The sequence below is a fragment of the Pinus tabuliformis genome, chromosome 7 (assembly GCF_031772625.1).
Source record: "Pinus tabuliformis cultivar Carrire ecotype Pingquan chromosome 7, CPIR1, whole genome shotgun sequence".
NCBI lineage: Eukaryota > Viridiplantae > Streptophyta > Pinopsida > Pinales > Pinaceae > Pinus > Pinus tabuliformis.
Window position 1 is genome coordinate 11,360,489 of NC_142293.1, and position 21,293 is coordinate 11,381,781.

The 21,293-nt window shown below is 36.5% G+C and overlaps 1 protein-coding gene and 1 pseudogene across 1 annotated transcript in view; one reads left to right on the top strand and one right to left on the bottom strand.

Moving 5' to 3' along the window:
- The first annotated feature begins 524 nt into the window (after window positions 1-524).
- The window catches only part of LOC149244881 (uncharacterized), a 207,424-nt gene continuing 186,655 nt past the window's right edge, over window positions 525-21,293 (top strand). Inside the window, exon 1 of the mRNA XM_089457589.1 lies at window positions 525-1,065. Within this exon, the coding sequence (XP_089313715.1) occupies window positions 983-1,065 (83 nt within the window). The 5' untranslated portion in view covers window positions 525-982. The remainder of the gene's footprint in view (window positions 1,066-21,293) is intronic.
- LOC149244882 (threonine--tRNA ligase, mitochondrial 1 pseudogene) lies at window positions 8,554-10,118 on the bottom strand (annotated as a pseudogene).

A 21,293-nucleotide genomic window follows, 5' to 3' on the forward strand; every position in this document is an offset into this window, starting at 1 on the left:
AATTCTTATAATTTTGATTTTTTATATATTTTCTAATCAATTTTACTTTAAATTTGACCAATATTTATTAAATTATAATTTTTAATTATATAATTTATATAATTTAAATATTAATTATTTTTCAAAATTTTAAATCTATTTATATAATCAAAAATATATTTTAAATAACTAAAAATCACCATCTATTTCAAAATTATATTAAAAAAACATTTAGCAAATTCCAAACCACTGACCACGATCCAAAACTAATAACCACGATCGATTCAACATCCAATCACGCATATCAATGTCTCACATTGTCGTCAAACCAACACGCGGCACCACTACAGAGACAGTAATGGCTAACAACTGTTTCTGTTGTAACTACTTCAGATTCATGCGAGCCCCACGAAAACGAGGCGAGGTAATGGAATCCCAACCGAGACAGCACAATAATAGGAAACCCTGGTATTTTATCATGTCATGCCAGCAGCGAAATGCGAAATTAGCGGCACGCACGCTTTTCGGCTCTTTAATCCGTATTCGAGCGGCGCCGTACTTTATTAGACTACTATAGATTGTTACAAAGTCCAGCGAATGTGTCCCGACTCCCATGTCGTCCAAGTTGGCAGTGGTTTACTTGTATCTAAGAGATCCACGAAAATTTAATGGAATCTTCTTGAATATGCGGCCATCAGGGGTTCGAAACCCTGGAAAGCTTCGAAAAATGGGCAATCATCAAAGCTATGTTGAATTCTATGACAACTGAGTGGAGTTTGTTTGAAACCTTGGACCGCTGAGTTAAATTATGTTGAATTCTATGACAACTTAGTGGAGTTTGTTTGAAACCTTGGACCGCTGAGTTAAATTGGCGGAGATTATTTCATTTGGTGGACCACTGGTTAATTTTCGTGAGGCAATTCAAAGGAGGAAGAATTGCGCTGTTGAATGCTGTGAGAATTCAAGTAAATTTACTGAAGATTTGGGTGATCTCAGTTCAGATATGGCGATCGAAGAAAGAATGGATCTGGATGAAAAGCTGCTGCCTTCCGTTAATCCTTCCTGTCCTCGACCCGTCTTTGATTGGTAATGTAAATAGAAGCATCGCACTTTCTTGTTTGAATTTGAAGAATTTTGTTATCCATTCGTCCGATGTCTTTTTTAATTTGCAGAAACCCGAAATCCATAATTTTTTCAAATAATAATTAAAGATGCAGCTTGAATTTGCAGAAACCTGAAATCCATATTTTGTTTTTCAAATAATGACTAAAAATCTAGATTGAATTTGCAGGAATTGTTAATCTTGTTTGAAGTTGCAGACTTTTGTTATCTATTGGTCTGATCATTTCCTTCTAACAATAATTAAAATGTTCCATCCTCTCTTCTTCTGCCTCTATCATTTAGGATAATTTTGGGCGAATTACATGTATGGCCTGGAATATGGTTCAGATAAGTTTTGTTCTTACCATTCCTTTGATCTGTGAGATCTGCTATTAGTTCTCTCACTTTATTTGATCTCGTCCACTGCAAGTCAGCGCTCAAATAGGAGCGAATTATCTAGCCTGAGCAGCATGCATATCCCATATGACCAGCATGTGCAGTTAATTGGAGAGAGTGCCTTTTTTAATATGTTAAATCTCTTGTTTCTGAAATTGAAAAAGATTGGCACCATTACCCTGATCTTTCATCGACATTTTGGTGTGGCCTAAAGGGCACTCGTTCCACTCTCCTCACCACATTTTGGTATGAATTTGGAGGGAATTCTTATGAAAATCAATCCAACCACAACCGCATTCTCGCTTACCATAAACTGTGATTTGAAGGTATAATCGGGTCTCTAAACCGGACCAGAAACTGCGGTCTGAGCAACAGGAATATGCGATTTGAGGACGCCGAATTTCGGAAAGATTGCTGGAAACGGGACACTATGAATTCCAGTTATAAATGCCCAACAGTTTCTCAGCTTCTTCGCAACCTTGGGAGGATTCATAACAACAACAAACCAAAATTAGTAGAGGAGACCTTGAGCCCTTGTACTAATATAGAACAGCAAACTAAGATCAAGCTAGGAATGTCTGTGCCAATATCTAATTGCACTGGCAGAAGGTAAATATAACATGATTTAAATTAAACTTAAATTGAATGGTCGATATACTAACTAGGCTCCAACAGCCGATATGGAAACCAAACAACAAAATAAGAGTAGACTACCTTGGATGGGTTTATTGACTAGGCTGTCTGGAATCATCATGACTGTGATCTGGTGCTTTGCACTCAATTGAAATCCATGCCAAACTAGTGCATGTTGCTACTTGCGAGCCATTAGGTTGTAAATTCACTTGTCGGTCTCTCTGAAAAAAATTCACTTGTCGTTGCCGCCATAACAGTGTAGAGGTTATAGCTCCATGACTCCCCCCTAGGCAAGCAACAGGGGATATACGGCCCTTCTTGCGCATTAAATGGTTCCAACATTCCTCAACGGAACCTCAGGAATATATTTTGAAACAGAGTTGTTTACAGATGTGGAGGAATTGCCCACACGGTTAAAAGTGGCCGTAATTCAGGCAAAAAAGTTTCACAAAATTTTTTAAAGGCAGTGTTTGAACATGTTTTTATGGTGGAAATGGAATCAGCACCATCAAAAACTTTTAGGGCACCTAAAATTATGAAGTTTGACGGCTTTTATTTGGATTTACAAAAATCCCTGCCAGATTTTTTGAAAATATGGCTGGAATTTCCATAACTTTCAGCGCAAAAAAGTAGTGTCATTAGACTACGGCTTTTGAAACTCGACGTTATCATCGATAAGATTGTGTCAACCACCATTGATCTATGGCACACTCATAGGATTTGTCTAACTATTTATCATTCCGAGTGTATCTTTGCTCGATTCAATAAAATAATTTTGTGGCTTGATCGTATTTTTTTTGTTATTTAAAATTTCCTTTTAATGTATAAATAGATTCAACACCTGAAAAACTCGCGTAAGTACTCGACTTTAGAAATTAACCTTGTGATCCCAACAAATTCCTAACAAATTTTAAACAGATTTAACTGAAAATATATATGCTAAAAAACTCCAAAATGTAAAACGTTTAAGCTACTACCACACTAACCCAATCATTATAGTCATAATGATATGGAGCTTAAACTCCAAATCCATTCAAAGTTCTTGTTGTTGGGCAAGTCATAAGGGAACAAACCACTCTTCGCAAGCATTTGATAGTTCCAAAATTCCATTGAGGATGACATTTTAGACCAACTAAAATTTGTTTTTTATGCATATTAAGGTTAGATATCAAAGTTAAGATGGATCTATGAATGGTCTTTACAAAGGTCCCAGGGGTTTTTTATTTCAATTGATTCAAACCACTCTTCGCGGGCATTCAATAGTTCCAAAATTCCATTGAGGATGATATTTTAGAGCAACTAAAATTTGTTTTTCATGCATATTAAGGTTAGATATCAAAGTTAAGATGGATGTATGAATTGTCTTTACAAATTCCGAGGGGTTTTTTATTTCAATTGATTCCTAGCCTTAACTTTCCATCATATCCTTTATCTATCGAATGATGATATTTAGATTTTTGCTTAAAGGTATTTACATTACTTAAGCCTCTCTAGGCATGAGGTTACGAAGGAGGGGTACCATTTCTTGTTGGAAGATTAATTAGAGGACGGGTTAAAATTTTGGTTAGAGAGTGCAGGAAAAGAAATAGCAACACTAGTGGGTCGATATAACACACAAAGCAATAGGATTAGAATGCAGAGTTGAAGGAACTGAAGTGTCAAATAGATATGAGACATTGGGTAACTAGTGGGTAGGGGATCCAAGTATTGGAACCTCACATGTGAGGATATATTTGAATAGAGGGAGAAAAGCATATCTATGATTGCATGCAGGGGAAATGTGTCATCAATCTCATTAATGATAATGTCACTGGGAGGTCTTGAGGAGGAAAGTAATAATGTGAAAAAAAAAGACACTTTTTTTTAATGCAAGAGGATTAATCATGAATGAGTAAGTCATTAAAGAGGTGATAAAGGATGCTTATTATCAACATCTACAAGGATAACCAGCCTTTTTCCAAAAATACAAATTAGCCCTTAGTGGTTAAGAAGGGTGAAACACACACACACAAGAATTAGTTGGCTTCTATATTAAACAAAAAGAAGTATAAACAACATATCTTGGGGCTTGGCATCTAGGACACTAAGATGTTAGGAGTCACAAGATATCAAACCACAAACAATAATGTTGTCCTTACTAACTAAAAACTGAAATAACTATCTTCCTATTCTATTATCACTAGAAAAACAAGCATAACAACAATGATGGAGAGGTTGGTTAGCGCTCCCTCTTTTTAAAGACCTAATGACCATGATAAACTATGTTGGAGGTTCATCCTCCTAATGCAAGCTTCCTCCTTTGCAATTCTGATCAATAACCTCCTCCTCAACTATGATAGGATTGGAGGGAGAGGCTCCATATGCTTGGAAAGGATCAATGCTTTCCATGGGAGAACAAAGCAAGTCCATTTAAGTAGCCATTAACATTCAATGTTGAAAATCTCCCTACACAAAGTGTCAAAGTTTTTGTCCATAACATGTAGTTTATCCTAGATGCTTTGTTGATCCAATACAATTAGTATAAAAATTTTGGTGGCCCTAGTTTAAGAATGCCCAAGATCATGAATCAATCCTTGAATTATACGTCCAATTGCTCCCTAGGGAGCTCTTGCCTTTGTCATTTTATTTTCTTCTCCATATCCTCATTCTCCTTTTTTGTGACCTTAAAGAAGCAAAGATGGAAGATTGAGGCTACCCTTAATGCATCATGCTAAGCTTGGGTAAGGCATCATGGGATCTTTCCAAGAGGAGAAGGTTTAGGAGCTACAAGCATGCCCATGAAGAAGTTTATTTCTACTATAAATAGAACTTGTAGCCTAGCTAGCAGGTTTCATAGTATAGACTATAGTGTAACTAGGAAACACCACTTGAACACTCAAAATCGAGAATAAGAAGAATAAAACCACTTGCCAAAGATAGAGGATGAGACCACCCAACAATTCTAAACTAAGGAAGAGCAAACAATGATTGATAGAGCACAATGTCAATGGATTTTTGAATCCTTTCCTCTATTAACCTATCCCACCACCACACATACAACAATGCTACCATCCAGAATAAATCTCCCCTAGACTGAGAATAGTGTAAGAGTTGTACCCATTAAATTGGATGTTACCTAGGGTTAGGAACTAAACTAGTTAGGGCAATGGGTCTTTGTTGTGCAATGACAAAAAGCAAACCAGGGTTCAGGAAGAGAAAAAAAAAGAGCTTCCTTTCTAGAGAGCACCTTTGTCACCCAATAATCTCAATAAATACACCAAAGTCAACCTGAATGCATATGTAGATGAAACAAAGCCCAAACTAATAAACCGTGAAGAAAACTACTATGTAGGAGCAACAAAATATACCTAGTGTTGTGCGAATTAAACCTCAAATTCTTGATTCTAAAGAAGGGCAAGGTTGCAAGTCCTACAAATATGTTCACTTAGCTAGCATTTGCATTAGATATAAAACCTTTGCAACTGTAGAATTTCCAAGAAATTATGATCTATTGATAAGAACAACATGAAAAACACTTTCTTTTCTTACAAACACCAAATTTCTCTCCTCAATTTGCATCAGAATTAGGAACAAAAATAAAACAAAATCACATAATTCAAGACAATTTTTTTTACTAGGGAACCCAACTCGGAAAACCCTCTGCTTGATGATAATTTTATTGATAGAAAAACTGAGGAATTGATCTCTTACAAATACAACTGTTTCAAATTGAAAACAACCTAGTTTTCTTGCCTTGAACAAGGCTTGAAACCCTTGCAATGTTGAAGAATCTAGGGCAGTTAGAGTTAGAGTGATTCTTCTTCACTTGATAACTATTTGTGAGGTGTTTCAACTTATTCTTCTTATTCAATATTCACTTGTTATTATTAGAGTGTGTATTCATTAGTTCCTCAAATAGCTATCAAAAAACAAAGAGAAAAGAACACAAGATGTTGGCATTTTGCCAGGTCCAAAACCTCTCCCTCTTGGAGAGGAAAACCCACACAAAATTCTTCTTATAGAGATTCCAATTGATGAATACCAAGACCATGACACTTGACCTTCTACGCCACTCCAAGACCAAGACTCCAATCCTATTCTTTGTGTTAAACACACATGGACAGCAAAGAATAGGAAAGATAAATCATGTGAGTGCATTTTTTTTATTAACATCAGATGTACATTTATAATACAATGTTGTGACTCTTGGGTTTCAGATCCCAAGGTCTCTTGGACTTCTTTGTCCATTCGACTTCCACACTAACCCATTAGGATTAGGTGTCCAACATTCCCCCCCTTAATCCGAAGGGTTATGTATGAGTCCAAGAAGAGAGCTGTAATACAAAACGTGCAAATATGCATGGCAGCACTAGGCTGAATGTGCTCTATGAAATGTGGTATAAAGGGCGGTGGTTTAAGGATGACCACCAACACTGGAACGCTTAGTGAAGTTCCCAGAACTCTTCCAAAACTGGCAAGAAGCTGGAGTCTTCTGCTAGAGGAAGTGCTCCTATTGTTTTGAAGAGGGAAACCTTCAACCATGAAAGGGAGGCCTCACCTCGCATAAAAGGTAAAACTTCAACCTGAAAAGGGAAGTCTCAACCTGTGATGGTTTAAGGATAACCAACAACTCTGGAATGCTTAATGCAATTCCTGGAACTCTTCCAAAACTGGCAAGAAGCTGGAGTCTTCTGCTAGAGGAAGTGTTCTTAATCTGTGATGGTTTAAGGATGACCAACAACTCTGCAATTCCTGGAATTCTTCCAAAACTGGCAAGAAGCTGGAGTCTTCTCCTAGAGGAAGTGTCCCAGATTGCCAACTGAAGGCATGTTCGGGAATCTTTGTCTCTGGCTACAACTCTGAAACTGGTGTGGCAGGTTGTGGCTCAGGCTCGCTTGATGTGACTTTGAAGCTTGTAGATGACCATCATTTCCCCCCCTGTCAGGTACAAGGTGAGAAGATGGAGAAAACTCAACTGCAAGACTGTTCAATATTCTGGAACAAGTTCTGACATGTGTTTGGAATATCTTCTTGGCTGTTGATGCCCATTGCCAAGAAGCGATCCATCCAAGATGAATCTTTGTTCTTGCAGGACGTTTGTTTTTTAAGCATCTGTGTGAAGAATGGCTGGTTTTATGACAGTGCTCACATGGATGAAGATCAAAACAGTGATCTTTCAGATGGCCAACTCGATCACAGTGTTGGCATTTCTCAATCTGTTGTTGTTGTTGTTGCTGTGGAAGAGGAGTAGAATCTGGAACAGCTGAAACTGAACTATCATAAGGAGCAGGTGAACTGTCATAAATGAATCCAGCACTCTGAAACTGAATGGGCTTGGCATAGTCTGGAATATGAAAGGACAAGTCCTTGTCATATCCAAGACCAGTTCTGTGCTTGTTGTGGGCAAGCTGTTCCCAAGGTCTGATGATGGGCTTGGGAAGTGCAGACTGAGTTTCTGCATCTGCATGTACAGCTGCTGCTTTATGGGGTACTAAATCTGAATGAACTGTAACATTATTAACATGCTGCTGATGGGTGGTTGTCTCAATGTTCTGAACAAAAATAGGTTCAGAATGGTGTCTATTTTGATGTAGCTCTTCTTGCTGTAGCTGTGATTCAAGCTGCAAAAAATCGATCTTTTCTTGTGCATTTTGTAAACATGTCTGAATTTCTGAGAGAGATCCTTTGCTGATTTGTAATGTGTCATCAGTAGATAATATCAAAGTTTTAAGGAACTGTAATACTTCACTGGTTTTGGCCATCTGTCTTAATGCAGAAAAATAATATCTACTCACAGTAAATGTCAGCAAATGATCAGTGTGCAGTATAAAAGATTACAATCAGCTCACCAAAATCTTTTATAGATCCACGCATCCAAAAAACTCTGTGGGTCCTCAAAAACCTGTCTGTGTGCCGCACTGCATATTATTCATTTATAAGTAAAGTAGTCTCTCCAGAATCCTTGTGGAAGGCATGGGTAAATATCACTTTTCCTCCTCTACTAAAGCTGACAATGATATGTAGTTTATACACACCCAAGTGCTTGGCAAATGTGCAAAAATCGAGAAGCAAAAACTAATGGCAGGATCATATGATAGTTTCAAATATCACTGGACAGCGCGCATTTCAATATTTAAAAAACAACGCACATTCAATATTTAAAACGTTTCACATATCATTGTGTAACCATGCTACCTCAAAAGTGTTGTTCAGGTTCTTTAGTTCTGCGCTCCTGCTTTCTCTTGCAACAACAATAATAACGCTCAGTATCAAACGAATCTCTGGTTTTTCTTCAGTTGTAAATCTTCCATGGCAGTTCCTCAGAAAGAAGGGACTGGACTGTAGCAGCAGCTCAAAGATGCATCAATATCGGAGACTAAACAAGAATGGCGTCCCTTATTAGCCAATTCAAGAAAAAATATCGGAAAATTTTTTTTATATTTCTGTGGTCACTTTACTCATCAATACACAAAATTTCATCAATAAGAACTTTGACTTGGTTCAGGTCAAACCCTGAACCTTGATATACATTTCCTGATCAGAGAACACAGGTTTTTACACTACATTGTGCATTTCTTCACTTCCAAATATGATATAAAATTTCTTTCCAATTCAGGGCAACAAAATTAGCTGAGAAATAAAGACCGAGGAGAATTTTAACTCTGAAATTTTATAATTTTCTAAGCAGCTTAGCCTGCCTTGAGCTAATGAAACGCTTCAATCTCCTCTCTAAACAATTTAAGAAGTTCATCCATACTCCTTACTTCATGTGTTGATTTATCTCGGATGCGAACACTAACCTGTCCAGTGTTTGCTTCCTCTTCACCAACAACTAAAATATAGTTGTATTGTGCTAGCTGTGCCTCCCGGACCTTCTTCTGAATCTTTCTGTCTGACGTATCAACATCAACATAATAACCAGCTTGATGAATCTGATCACGAACTCTCAATGCATACTCTGAAGATTTCTCTGACACCGGGCATACAATTGCCTGCCGAGGACTGAGCCAGAAAGGCCATTTCCCTGCATAATGCTCCAAAAGTATTGCAAGCATGCGCTCAACAGAACCAAGTATGGCCTCGAGTAATACTAGGCTCGAGTGACAAACGCTCTGAGCCGTCACTCCTCACACACGAGAAGCGGGGGGAGGAGCTGAAGAGTCTCCTTACAGTTCTACACCGAAAATTGATGGTTGAAATGAAATGTCCCACAACAGCTTACTGTTTTGGGCGTTACAATCAAAAACAGATTCTCATTGGATATCTCTCTGGTCACCAGAGCCGAGCCTCGGCATGAGGAAAATCGAACCACGAGCGAAATCAGCTTTCTTCTACTCCACTTCTCCAGATCCAACGAAACAAGAAAGACCCACAGGATATTCTATATAGTATTTTAGGTCTAGAAGTAACAGAAAGGAATGGAATGAAGCATTGTGCGAAAGCTTGTGGCTACCATTCGGGTCAAGGACATTCTGGGATGAAGGACAACTGCAGGAATAAACACGAAACACCCGAGAGTTACTTCACTTCTCCGAAATGAAATGAAGACGACTCACATGATATCACTGACAGTTGGAGAGACTTAGGCCCCGAAATAAACAGAAGAGTAGAGAGTCTCCCATCGATTCTTCGAAAAAACGGAAGAGTAGTGAGTCTCAGAGAGTAATGACGTCCTCCCAATACTTCCCTCCGTGGTTGAAACAAAAGTTGTAAACACTATAGCATTTACCTATACATAGACATGTTGAGCTATGCTGCATCCATTAGCAAGTCGACACTGGGGATGGTTTTGGGAAACGGGTGTCCTCCCAGAATTTCAGCAACCAAATCAGTGCAGGCACAGTATCTGCACTTTCAACACATGCACGAATATCTTCACTGTGATTACAAAGATTCCCAATAAACCACATACAACTTGATTCAAGATTTGATACCTATGTTACAAACTACGACCATAACCTATCCAAATGCTCAAAGGGACCAAAGAAATCCATTTTACCAAGCTGCTTGTGAATACATGCAGCACGCATCATAACCAGTGACTGCTCAGTTTTCTAATACATATAAATCATATACACAACGACCTGCTGATACACGCGAATAAGAAATTCTTCCTCTCTGGATATCCGAAGAAAACAGGAAACTTCTGAGAGAAACCGGTTATGGAGCAGCGTAACAGTCGAAGGAGCGTTTGTATGCAGGTGGAGTAGCTACAGCAGCAACGCGTTATGGTCAGAGGTGAGCAGCGACTGTGAAGGGTCAGGTCGAATAGCTCTGAGCAGGTAAGGGGCGTTACAAACGCTCAATGCACCAGGATTATATAGCAGGCCCACCAAATTCAATTGTCAGGACAACGCTTTTCAAAACGTTTATAAACAGTAAAGAGCGCAGGCATGATTTAAAGGACAGAGATGTCAGTCAGGAGTAGCGCGTTAGCAATAAAAACGTACACAGTGACAGAGATAATGAAGACCACATCAGTGCTATTCAAGGCAGCTCAGACACAAAATTATGGGCAGAGGTGCAGGGCTGACATGCACATAACAGGCCACAGAAAAACAAGCGGCTCCGATACCATGTTAAACACACATGGACAACAAAGAATAGGAAAGATAAATCATGTGAGTGCATTTTTTTTATTAACATCAGATGTACATTTATAATACAATGTTGTGACTCTTGGGTTTCAGATCCCAAGGTCTCTTGGACTGCTTTGTCCATTCGACTTCCACACTAACCCATTAGGATTAGGTGTCCAACACTTTGTCACTGTTGAGATCTTCATTATTGTTTCCATCACTATTGCATCTTCATAGAGACCTTCACCATATCAATGAGGTCATCATATCGTTCTTCATTATGACCTTATCTTCGGTAGGATATTGTGTTGAGATCATGACTGTGTATATTACGTTGAGAGAGTATTATTGTGGGATCACAATTATGTCGAGACAATGATCAGTGTCTTATAGAGTGTATCATCTTCATCTTTAACATGCCTAGACAATGATCAACACTGAGGTCTTCATCATCATATCTATACTGAGATTGTGACTGTCTTCCTTGCACCCTAGACTGTCACCACCGAGAAGGAGAAGACTGTAACTTTCTTCCTAAAATTATACACGAGATTGCAGGGGTATCCGAGAGGTGTCTTCCTGTAATGCGAGTTTCAGACTTCTGTACTTATCCGAGAGAATCCGAGGTCTTGTAATTTATCCGAAGTTTCAGAGATCCGAGATTCTTGTTTCTCCTTTTCTGCGCAGACCCTGACTAGGTATATATAGTGGTTTTCCCCTGTATTTGAGCCGACATGTCCACCAAAAAGATGTGTCTCCATATGTGAGCTAACTTGATGTTAATATTCATTTTGAGGCTGACTTAACTGTTCTCTTCATCATTTTACAGGCAGATTTCTTTGTGCTTGTCTTGGAGGATTGTGCTTGGTCTTGGAGGGCTAATCTAGTCACTATGTACACTCATATACATTACATATATGCTCAAGAAGATATCTTTACACATGTTTTTGACTCTTTGACTTTCCTAGACCTATGGAATGAGCAAGAAACTCATTCTTATAATTTACAAAAATAATATTTTCTTTTTCTTGACAAGTACAAAGATCAAAATTACATTTGTGAATATCAAACCTAATTATACTTTCTTCAACACTCCCTCTTAAATAGGGAGGTATTTATAATGGTACTTGGTCATTCTCAATCTGAAGAATTTATCATAAGAAGAATCAGATTGGTAACCCATTTGTTATAGCATTATAGTAACCAACATTATTTATAGCAAGGCCTTGACTAACAAGTATATCTCTCATAAGATCAGAGCACAATGTTGGCGAGAACAATGATTTATAGACACCTTTATCATTGTCTCTCAAGGTAGATACCCACCTGGGTGTTCATTGAGTATGACCTTCTAGGACTATTCTTATCTTGGGTTCCCAGCCCTCAAAGAATATCGGTCCTCTTGCCTACTCTTATCTTGGATGCCCTACACATCCTCAAAGAGCATCAGATGCTAGATTATTACCCAATCCTCCATTATTTCTTCCCAGGTGAAGACAAGAATGTTGTGTCTATGTTTACATTCATGGCCTTCGCCTAGACATACGGTTGTTAGTCCTGGTCTAGTGCATGACACATGAGATAGAAAAACACAATTGTCACTCCTTTTTAATCAAGGGTGATCTAATCCAAGCTCCCTCTTGATCAGGGACCTGTTAGAGCTCCCTCTTAGCTAGGGACTCTTCTATACATCAACAACTTCTTCTTTTTGGGTCCTTCAGCTGCTTGATCAACTTCTCTCCTTGATGTCATGAAAGTTAGTTGAGCTTCTTTCTTGTAGGGCAACAGTCATCGATCACTTTCCTCCTTAGTTAGTCATGTCATTCCTTTCTTCATGGAAAGTGGCCTTCTTCATGTCTGGAACCTTTGTCATATGACTGCTTCTTTCTCATCATGCTTCTTCCATTCATCACATGAATGCTAGTTGTACTTATAAGTAGCCCTGCATGAACTTATCCAAATATTATTCAAGAAATCAAATATATCATTAAATCAAATCATACCCTACTAGGTGGTTCTTCATCATGACATCTTTATGTCGGTATCAACATCGTGCATTCATGTTGATACATCTCCCAAAGATATCCATTGTCAAGGGTTTACATCTTTTCCATTAGAGTCTTCATATCTTTGTGGGAGATTTTCTAGTCAAGTCTTCTCAATCTTTTTGGATGTTGATTGCCTTCATCAGGGTTTCATATCTCACGATCTCTTCCTTCCTTACACATTCCATTCCCAGGTGCCTTTTAATCAGATTTTCTTAGTTGTGATCAGCCACCTCATACTTCATATGGGGACATATTATGTTGATTTCATCTAGTGTGTCTTATGCCTTCCTGCATCCTTTCAGAGGAGGAGATACTTTTTCTCTTGATCATTCTTCTCAAGATAGAAGTAATGATCCATTTTACCTGCAACCATATGACATGACATTATAATTTTAAACACAAGCATACATACCTGATTTTACCTTTAGGTCATCGAGCCTTCTTCTACCAACTTCCTTGATTGAAGAGATCTTCAATCCCTTGATCTACTTCATGTCATCACATCACCATCTCATGGATTCCATAAGTTGGAGTTCCTGTTGAAACACTTGCTTCCTTTCTAGATTAGAAAACCCTACGATGAGGATTCCATCAGAGAATTTTTGAGGAACTTGTATATCCCTAATTGGCAGATGTTTCCTTTTTGACTTGATTTATGATGAGCCTTGTCCTAGATGACTTCTTCCTTTCTTTCAATGTCCACTGAGGTTCCCAAGAGCTATAGCCTTCATGTTTTGTTTGTCATGGATTTTTTCCTTCATGACTCCCATGGTGATGTCATGATCTCTTGTTTCTGATGCTTCCATGATGCTATGATGCATCTTATCATCATTGTCATATATTATAACAAAAGCTTATGATAGGACACCTTTGTTAGGGATACTATCCCAATCATAGAGATTTGTTACTCCCTCTTTCCTTGGCCCTTTTCTTTAGCTTCATCCATCTATCTGGTGACATGAGCTTCCATAATTTTTATCTATATCTATTATGCCTTGTTTGAGGACCAAACTTCCATTTTCTTTTTGCACATGATTTAGTCCTTTACCCTTCAATACGTTTGCCATCAACCTGGCTTTCTCTATTTAGCATAGAGACCATAAGCTGTCAAATGAGGTAACCTTCTTATCCCGTGGATATTTGTTACCTTGATTATCTGTTAGTGCATTATGGTTATCTTCCTCTCTAGGTCTTGTAGATGTAAGATATCCTACATCCTTTGATACCCTTTACTTTCATGTAGATCAGATTTCATGTGACCTTCTTCATTACATCTTTAGAGAATGAGTTTATCATCTACATCACTTTGATGTCTCCAATATTTCTATGTGAGGGGATCTTTCATAAGCGTCCCTTTCCATAAATTCAAAGGATACATATTGATATGTTTAATGACTTCAGCTACTTAGAGGACTATGACTATCCTCCTTATTCATGCAAGGAATCTCCATGACCCATCCAACCTACGTATTTCCTTGCAATCATGAAATCATTTAACCAAACTTAATTATAGAATGAAAAGATACTTACTTGTCATGTGAAGATGAAATCTTCTCCTTGATCATGTTGGAAGTGGTTGAAGCAGATGCATTGATACTTCCTCTGGATGAGATCCTTGTTGCACTGATAGGAAGATTGCCTTATTTTCCTTCGAGTTACTTCAACTTATACATCTGACAAACTATTGATGTACATGGGATGGCATTGCATTGCTATCACATAAGTAGACCATGGAACCTTGTAGTATGCAACATTGTGTAGAATCATAGAGTATTGAGGTCGCTTTCCATGATGTATAGAGACCCATTAGTTAGAATTGTTGTATCATAGGACTTCTTCATTTTATATTGAGTATTGTTCATATAAACTTCTATATATATTCCCTTGAATATATATCATCAAGCTATGAGAATCTGAGATTTCAAGACTTTTCCTTTTATAGAAAGGATTCAATCTGAGGTTGACATCTTCATATAGAGACTGTGGATAGAATGGGACTTGTGAAATAAATGTCATATGGTTGTGTATATCCGAACAAAACTGTTGAATGAGCTCTCCTAATCGAGTCGTCTGCCTGTGTGATCATTTGCATCTTTTGTACAATTTTTTTGAGGCTGAGAATGTGGGAAGAATCCGAGTATAGGTCATCAAGTTGAGAGAAATTGTAATTCAAAAACATGACATTGTATATTGTTGTTGTAGATTGATCCTTGAATGTCTCTTTTAGCTGCCCTTCCTTTGACTTTAGCACCTTAGCTCTGATACCATGTTGAAGAATCTAGGGCATTTAGAGTTAAAATGATTCTTCTTCACTTGATAACTATTTGTAAGGTGTTTCAACTTATTCTTCTTATTCAATATTCACTTGTTATTATTAGAGTGTGTCTTCATTAGTTCATCAAATAGCTACCAAAAAAGAAAGAGCCAAGAACATAAGATGTTGGCATTTTGCCAAGGCCAAAACCTCTCCCTCTTGGAGAGGAAAACCCGCACAAAATTCTTCTTATAGAGATTCCAATTGACAAATACCAAGACCATGACACTTGATCTTCTACGCCACTCCAAGACCAAGACACCAATCCTCTTCTTTGTCACTATGGAGACCATCATCACTGTACTGTTGAGATCTTAATTACTATTGCCATCACTGCGAACATCATTGTTGCATCTTCATAGAGACTTTCACCATATCAACAAGGTCATCATATCATTCTTTATTATGACCTTATATTCTGTAGGATATTGTGTTGAGATCATGACTATGTATATTATGTTGAGAGAGTATTATTGTGGGATCACAATTATGTCAAGACGGTGATCAGTGTCTTATAGAGTGTACCATCTTCATCTTTAACATGCTTAAACAATTATAAGCATTGAGGTCTTCATCATCATATCTATACCGAGATTGTGACTGTCTTCCTTGCACCCTAGACTGTCACCACCAAGAAGGAGAAGATTGTATCTTTCTTCCTAAAATTATACATGAGATTTTAGGGTTATCCAAGAGGTGTCTTCCTGTAATGCGAGTTTCTGACATCTGTACTTATCCGAGAGAATCCGAGGTCCCGTAATTATATGAAGTTTCAAAGATCTGAGATTCTTGTTTCTTCTTTTCTGCACAGACCTTGACTGGGTATATATAGTGGTTTTCCCACTGTATTTGAGCCTACATGTCCACCGAAATGATGTGTCTCCATATGTGAGTTGACTTGATGTTAATATTCATTTTGAGGCCGACTTAACTGTTCTCTTATTGTTTTGCAGGCAGGCTTCTTTGTGTTTGTCTTGGAGGATTGTGCTTGGTCTTGGAGAGCTAATCTAGTCACTACGTACACTCATATACATTACATATATGCTCAAGAAGATCTCTTTACACATGTCTTTGAATCTTTGACTTTCCTAGACCTATGGAATGAGCAAGAAACTCATTCTTATAATTTACAAAAATAATATTTTATTTTCCTTGACAAGTACAAAGATTAAACTTACATTTGTAAATATCGAACCTAGTTACACTTTCTTCAACATGCAAGACTGTTGATCTTTGCTACGCTCTACCAATCTGTGCACAAGCTTCTCTTGTACACTCTTCCTCCACGCACAAACTTGTGTTTCCTATTGCTTGGTCTCACCAACTCGTGCTCACCAAAATAATGATTAAACTTGTGCCTTTGTTCCTTCTTTTAAAGGCAATTCAAATGGTTAAAATTAGTGAATTTCTAATTAAGGAATTGAACCGAAGCTTTTCTAGTTAAAAAAAGTCAACATAACTAGTTAATTGGATCCTCCAAAAATTTAAGAGGCTAAATCCACTTAATCTTTCAGTTCCTAATGTAACTCACACTAGAAAATCAAGGACTTGACTTTCAATTTCAACATATCAGTTAACTGCCTCATGCACCCCTAAATTTTAGGAACTCGACTATGCACAAAAAGTAACTTGACTTTGACTCCTTGAATTAAGGCACAAATCAAGGAACCACTTTTCTTACTAATCTTCAAGAGTGACCAATATAATCCAACATTGATAACTAGCCATAACTCCTCCTTCATCATTTACATAACCACCATCCATAATTTTTTTCTTAGCTATAAAACCTTTACTACCTTCATAGTACAAATTGCACAACATTGATAGGATTAGGGGGTTCCATTTATCATAACCTCTCACTTCCCTGTGGGAGAGGCCCCCCCTTTTATAATTTCCACCCAAAAAATACAAAACATAAACTTAATCAAAATCTCAAAAAATGTTTACATACGTCCATAGTTTTAAAAACTGGCTGGTTCATTAGACAACCGAGTCGAACTAGGAAAAAAACTCGTTTTAAGGGCTGACTTCGCCAAAAAATCACAAAATCAGACCAAACTGGCTGATTTATTACTAAACCAGCCAGTTTATGGTCAAATCGATCGGTTCCATCATAAATCGGTCGGTTTATTGCCAGGCTAGTTACGAACCCCACAGAATGCAGTTTTCTAAATTTTGAAGTTTTTTGAGGGCAAATTAGGGTTGTTTTCCTCCAAAAACAACCCCTCCAAGAAAAGAATGCCTACCCTCTCATTTTCTTGACACATCTCAAACCTAGCAATGTTGGCAATTAATGGTAATGTTAAATTCTTAAAGTAAAAGTGATATTTCCTTTATTTTTCATTTTCATCCTTTTACCTAAATTTTTAAAATTACCATGAAATGACTCACGATGTTTTAGAGTGGTTTCGACCTCATTGGATTTAATATGGAGAAACTAGAATTTTAGATTTCACTCAAAATTTAGCAGACTTAATGGTTTTCAGGATTTCATGGTTTGGGGGTTTGTGATGTTTCCATTTGATTCTATCATGTACAAGGGTATGAGATTGGCATTTGATCAAGATCATTAACCCCTTTAAGAACCTTGATGTTGGTGGCATTGATTGTTGAACTTTGTTGATGTTGGTGGTATTGATTGTTGAACTCCTCTACCATAGCCTTAACAAGAATGTACCCTTCACTCAAAGGAAAACAAGTTGGTAGGCATGCTAATTTTTTTCTACCACATTGTAAGGTTGAGGAGATGAACCCTTCACTCAAACCAAAATAATTGGTTAGGCATGTTAAACATTTCAATTTCTATCATGTTATAAGGTTAAGCAATCCAAGTTTGAAGACTTTGAGCTAGATGATGTTTATGTATCTCTTGTTGATGATCCCATTTCTAGTAACGCTGAATCAATGATGAGTTTCATGAGTGACCATGTTGATCAGTGGTTTGTAGTTTTGATGTCTATTTTCGCTACTACTACTACTACTACTACTACTAAAGTTGTAGAGGAGTTTTAGGAGTTCTCAAACTCTGAGCCATATTATTTATGTAGTGGTGATGAGTTTGATCATGATGAGGAGTGATCATGTTGTTGATAACTCATATGTAAACTTGTAGTAGGTCAGTGGCCCCATATCTTAGAGCATTTTTTCAGACTCTAGAGGCCATTTAGAGCCTCATTGATTATGTATTTTGTTGCCGATATGTATTGCACTCAATGTCATTTTGATATATTCACCTTTACATGGTATATATATGAGAAAGTCTTGCATATTTTGTCTCTATAGATTTGGAATCATGGTTTTAAATCTTAAAAATAGTTTTTGGTATTAAAAACTAATTATTTCATGTATTTTTTTAAAGACCGGTTCATTGAGATTTGACTAGTCCCTATTTGACTGGTTTCGGTTTGAAACCTGATTTATTAGGTGGACTGCACTAGTCTAGTCACCGGTTACGATTTTTAAAACTATGCATATGTCTTAGATTTTTTTCATAAAAAAAATAATATATGCAAAAACATATGAATACTTACTCGATAGAGAAATAAATGTATAAATATATATGAATATTCCATATCATTGAAAGTGTTTTTGGACTCAGACCTTTTTGTCTATAATCAATAATTTAAGATATGACCAATATTCAAAATAAAAATTAGGATAAAAGGACAACATAAATGTCAAATATATGAAAATAGATAAGGGGAGTATTAAAGGGACTAGTAATGTTGAGGGAAATCCCTAGTCACTTATTATAGACATCATATGGAAAATTATTACAAGTAAAATAAACTTTATAAGAATGTTGTCAATATATGATATTAAACTTAATTTTTATAAAAGTACAAAATAGGTGTCAAATTAATGAAACAAGAAAAGGAAAGTATCAATAAAGTGAAATTTCAACATCTTTTTCTTTTCCTTATTTAGTCTTGAGTATAGGGCTAGTCTTGATATTGGATGGAAAAATGATCTACCCACTTGCAAGATGGTGTCCCAAGATTTTTTGAACCTTGGTCGAGCCTAGACACCCCATGGGACACTTTTTATCTCCCATAGGCGCCATGCACCCTAAACCCCTCCCATGAGATAAATCTCAATATCTATCATAAGAGAATTATTGTGGACATCACATTTAAAACAATTTCAAATAAAATAAATTATATAAAGATGATATGATATGGTACAGACGTTACTATTAAATTGAGGGGGGGTGCATTTGCATCCCACTTTAAAACTTGCATCTTAAAGTTAACTTGCAAATTGATAATCTTTTTAAGTGAAGAAAACCAATATATAAAGTGTTGTGTAATAGGCTTATGTAAAGGGCCAATTTCACAACCACATGATTAAGATGATACAATTTTTTTTGATCTTTCTTAATGAATAAAGACAATAAAAGATATTTTGCATCCACTTTAAAACTTGCATCTTAAAGTTAACTTGAAAATTGATAATTTTTTTAAATGAAGAAAACCAAAATATAAAGTGTTGCATAATAGGCTTATGTAAAGGGCGAATTTCACCACCACGCGACTAAGATGATACAATTTTTTGATCTTTCTTGATGAATAAAGACAATAAAAAATATTTTCTTCCAATAAAAAATGTATAAGAAGGTACATTTGAGGTTGTTATTAAGGTTCCATCAAATCCTTAATGGGGTTTGTTGTAATTGTTACCATCAATATTTGCTTTGCAACAATGAATGAGCCCACAACTATTGTATCCCTTCCATAATTTAAATATTCTAAATCATGTCTCCTCTTCCTCGTCTCTGAGAAGTCTCCTTGAAGTGAGACTAGTGGGAATGAAGTAGTCATTATAATCATGATTTATTAATGTCTTAGTTGCACCCATTGAATATGGAGACAGTAGTCATTGTTAGCACCATCAATGTAGTTTTTTTTCAATTTTGCAACTTGCATCTTAAAATTAACTTGCAAATTGACAAGTCTTTCAAAATGAAGAAAATAGATATAGAAAGTGTTGCATGATAGGCTTATGTAAGGTCCCACCATAAAGCACAAAAGGGCCAACTTCAACCATATGACTAAGATACAATAATTTTTTTTTTCTTGATGAATGAAGACAATACAAAAATATTTCATTCCAATGGAATAGTTATAAGAAGGTACAATTCTTGGTGATTCTTCACATTTAATATGAGGATCTAGGGGTGATACATATATGTGTTGTACAATTCATATCACATATATTTACACATCAAAATGTTGAAGGTGGATTTATTTGTTAAAGTCATGCCCTGACATGACTCTTTTTTAGCTTTTCCCCTTGCTTTCTCTCTTTTTGGTTCCATTAACTCAATGGGGCTTGTTGAGATTGTTATCACCAATTTTTGTTTTGTAAAAAGTGATGGACCCATAAGAATTTGATCCCTCCCATGATTTAAAGAATCTAAATCATGACTCCTCTTTCTTGTCTTTGAGAAGTATCCTTGAAGTGAGATTAGTGGGACTAAGTAGTATTTATAGTAATGCTTGTATTAGCGTCTTTGTAGCAGCCATTGAAGATAACGCAAGTAGCTATTGTTAGCAGTATCAATGTAGTTTATATTTTCAATCTTGCAAGTTGCATCTTAAAATTAACTTATAGATTGACAAATCTTTTAAAAGCAAAAAAAAATGATATAAAAAATGTTGCATGATAAGCATATGTAAGATCCCACAAGGAAGTACAAAAGGGCCAATTTCAACTTTAGAACTAAGATGATACAATATATTGTTTAATTTTTTAATAAATAAAGATAATAACATATATTTTATTCCAATAATTTTTTTTAAAGGTACAATTATTTGTGATCATTCACATTTAATATGAAAAGCCAAGGGTATATATGAACATATATACTATGTTGAAATTGTTATCATCAATTTTTTCTTTGTTGAATGGGTCCATAAACATTAAGACTCTTCCATAATTTAAAGAATCTAAATCATATTGCTTCTTTCTCATCTTTGAAATGTCTCCTTGAACTGAGACTAATAACCATGAAATTGTTAAATGTGAAACCAATTGAAGCCGATGTTGACGTAGTCAGTCGTCCTTAGTCGTCTTCTCTCCGCCGCCCACACCAAAAGATACCATGGACGCCAACCACCCTTGACTGTGCAACCATCTGAATCACTTGCAGAAAATTTTAGATCTTCCTTCTTCATCTATAAATTTGTAATCTTGCTTGAGCAAGGCCAAGGCCTATGTGTAATAGAAATCTGTGATTTTTTTCTCCATTGTAATTTTTTCTCT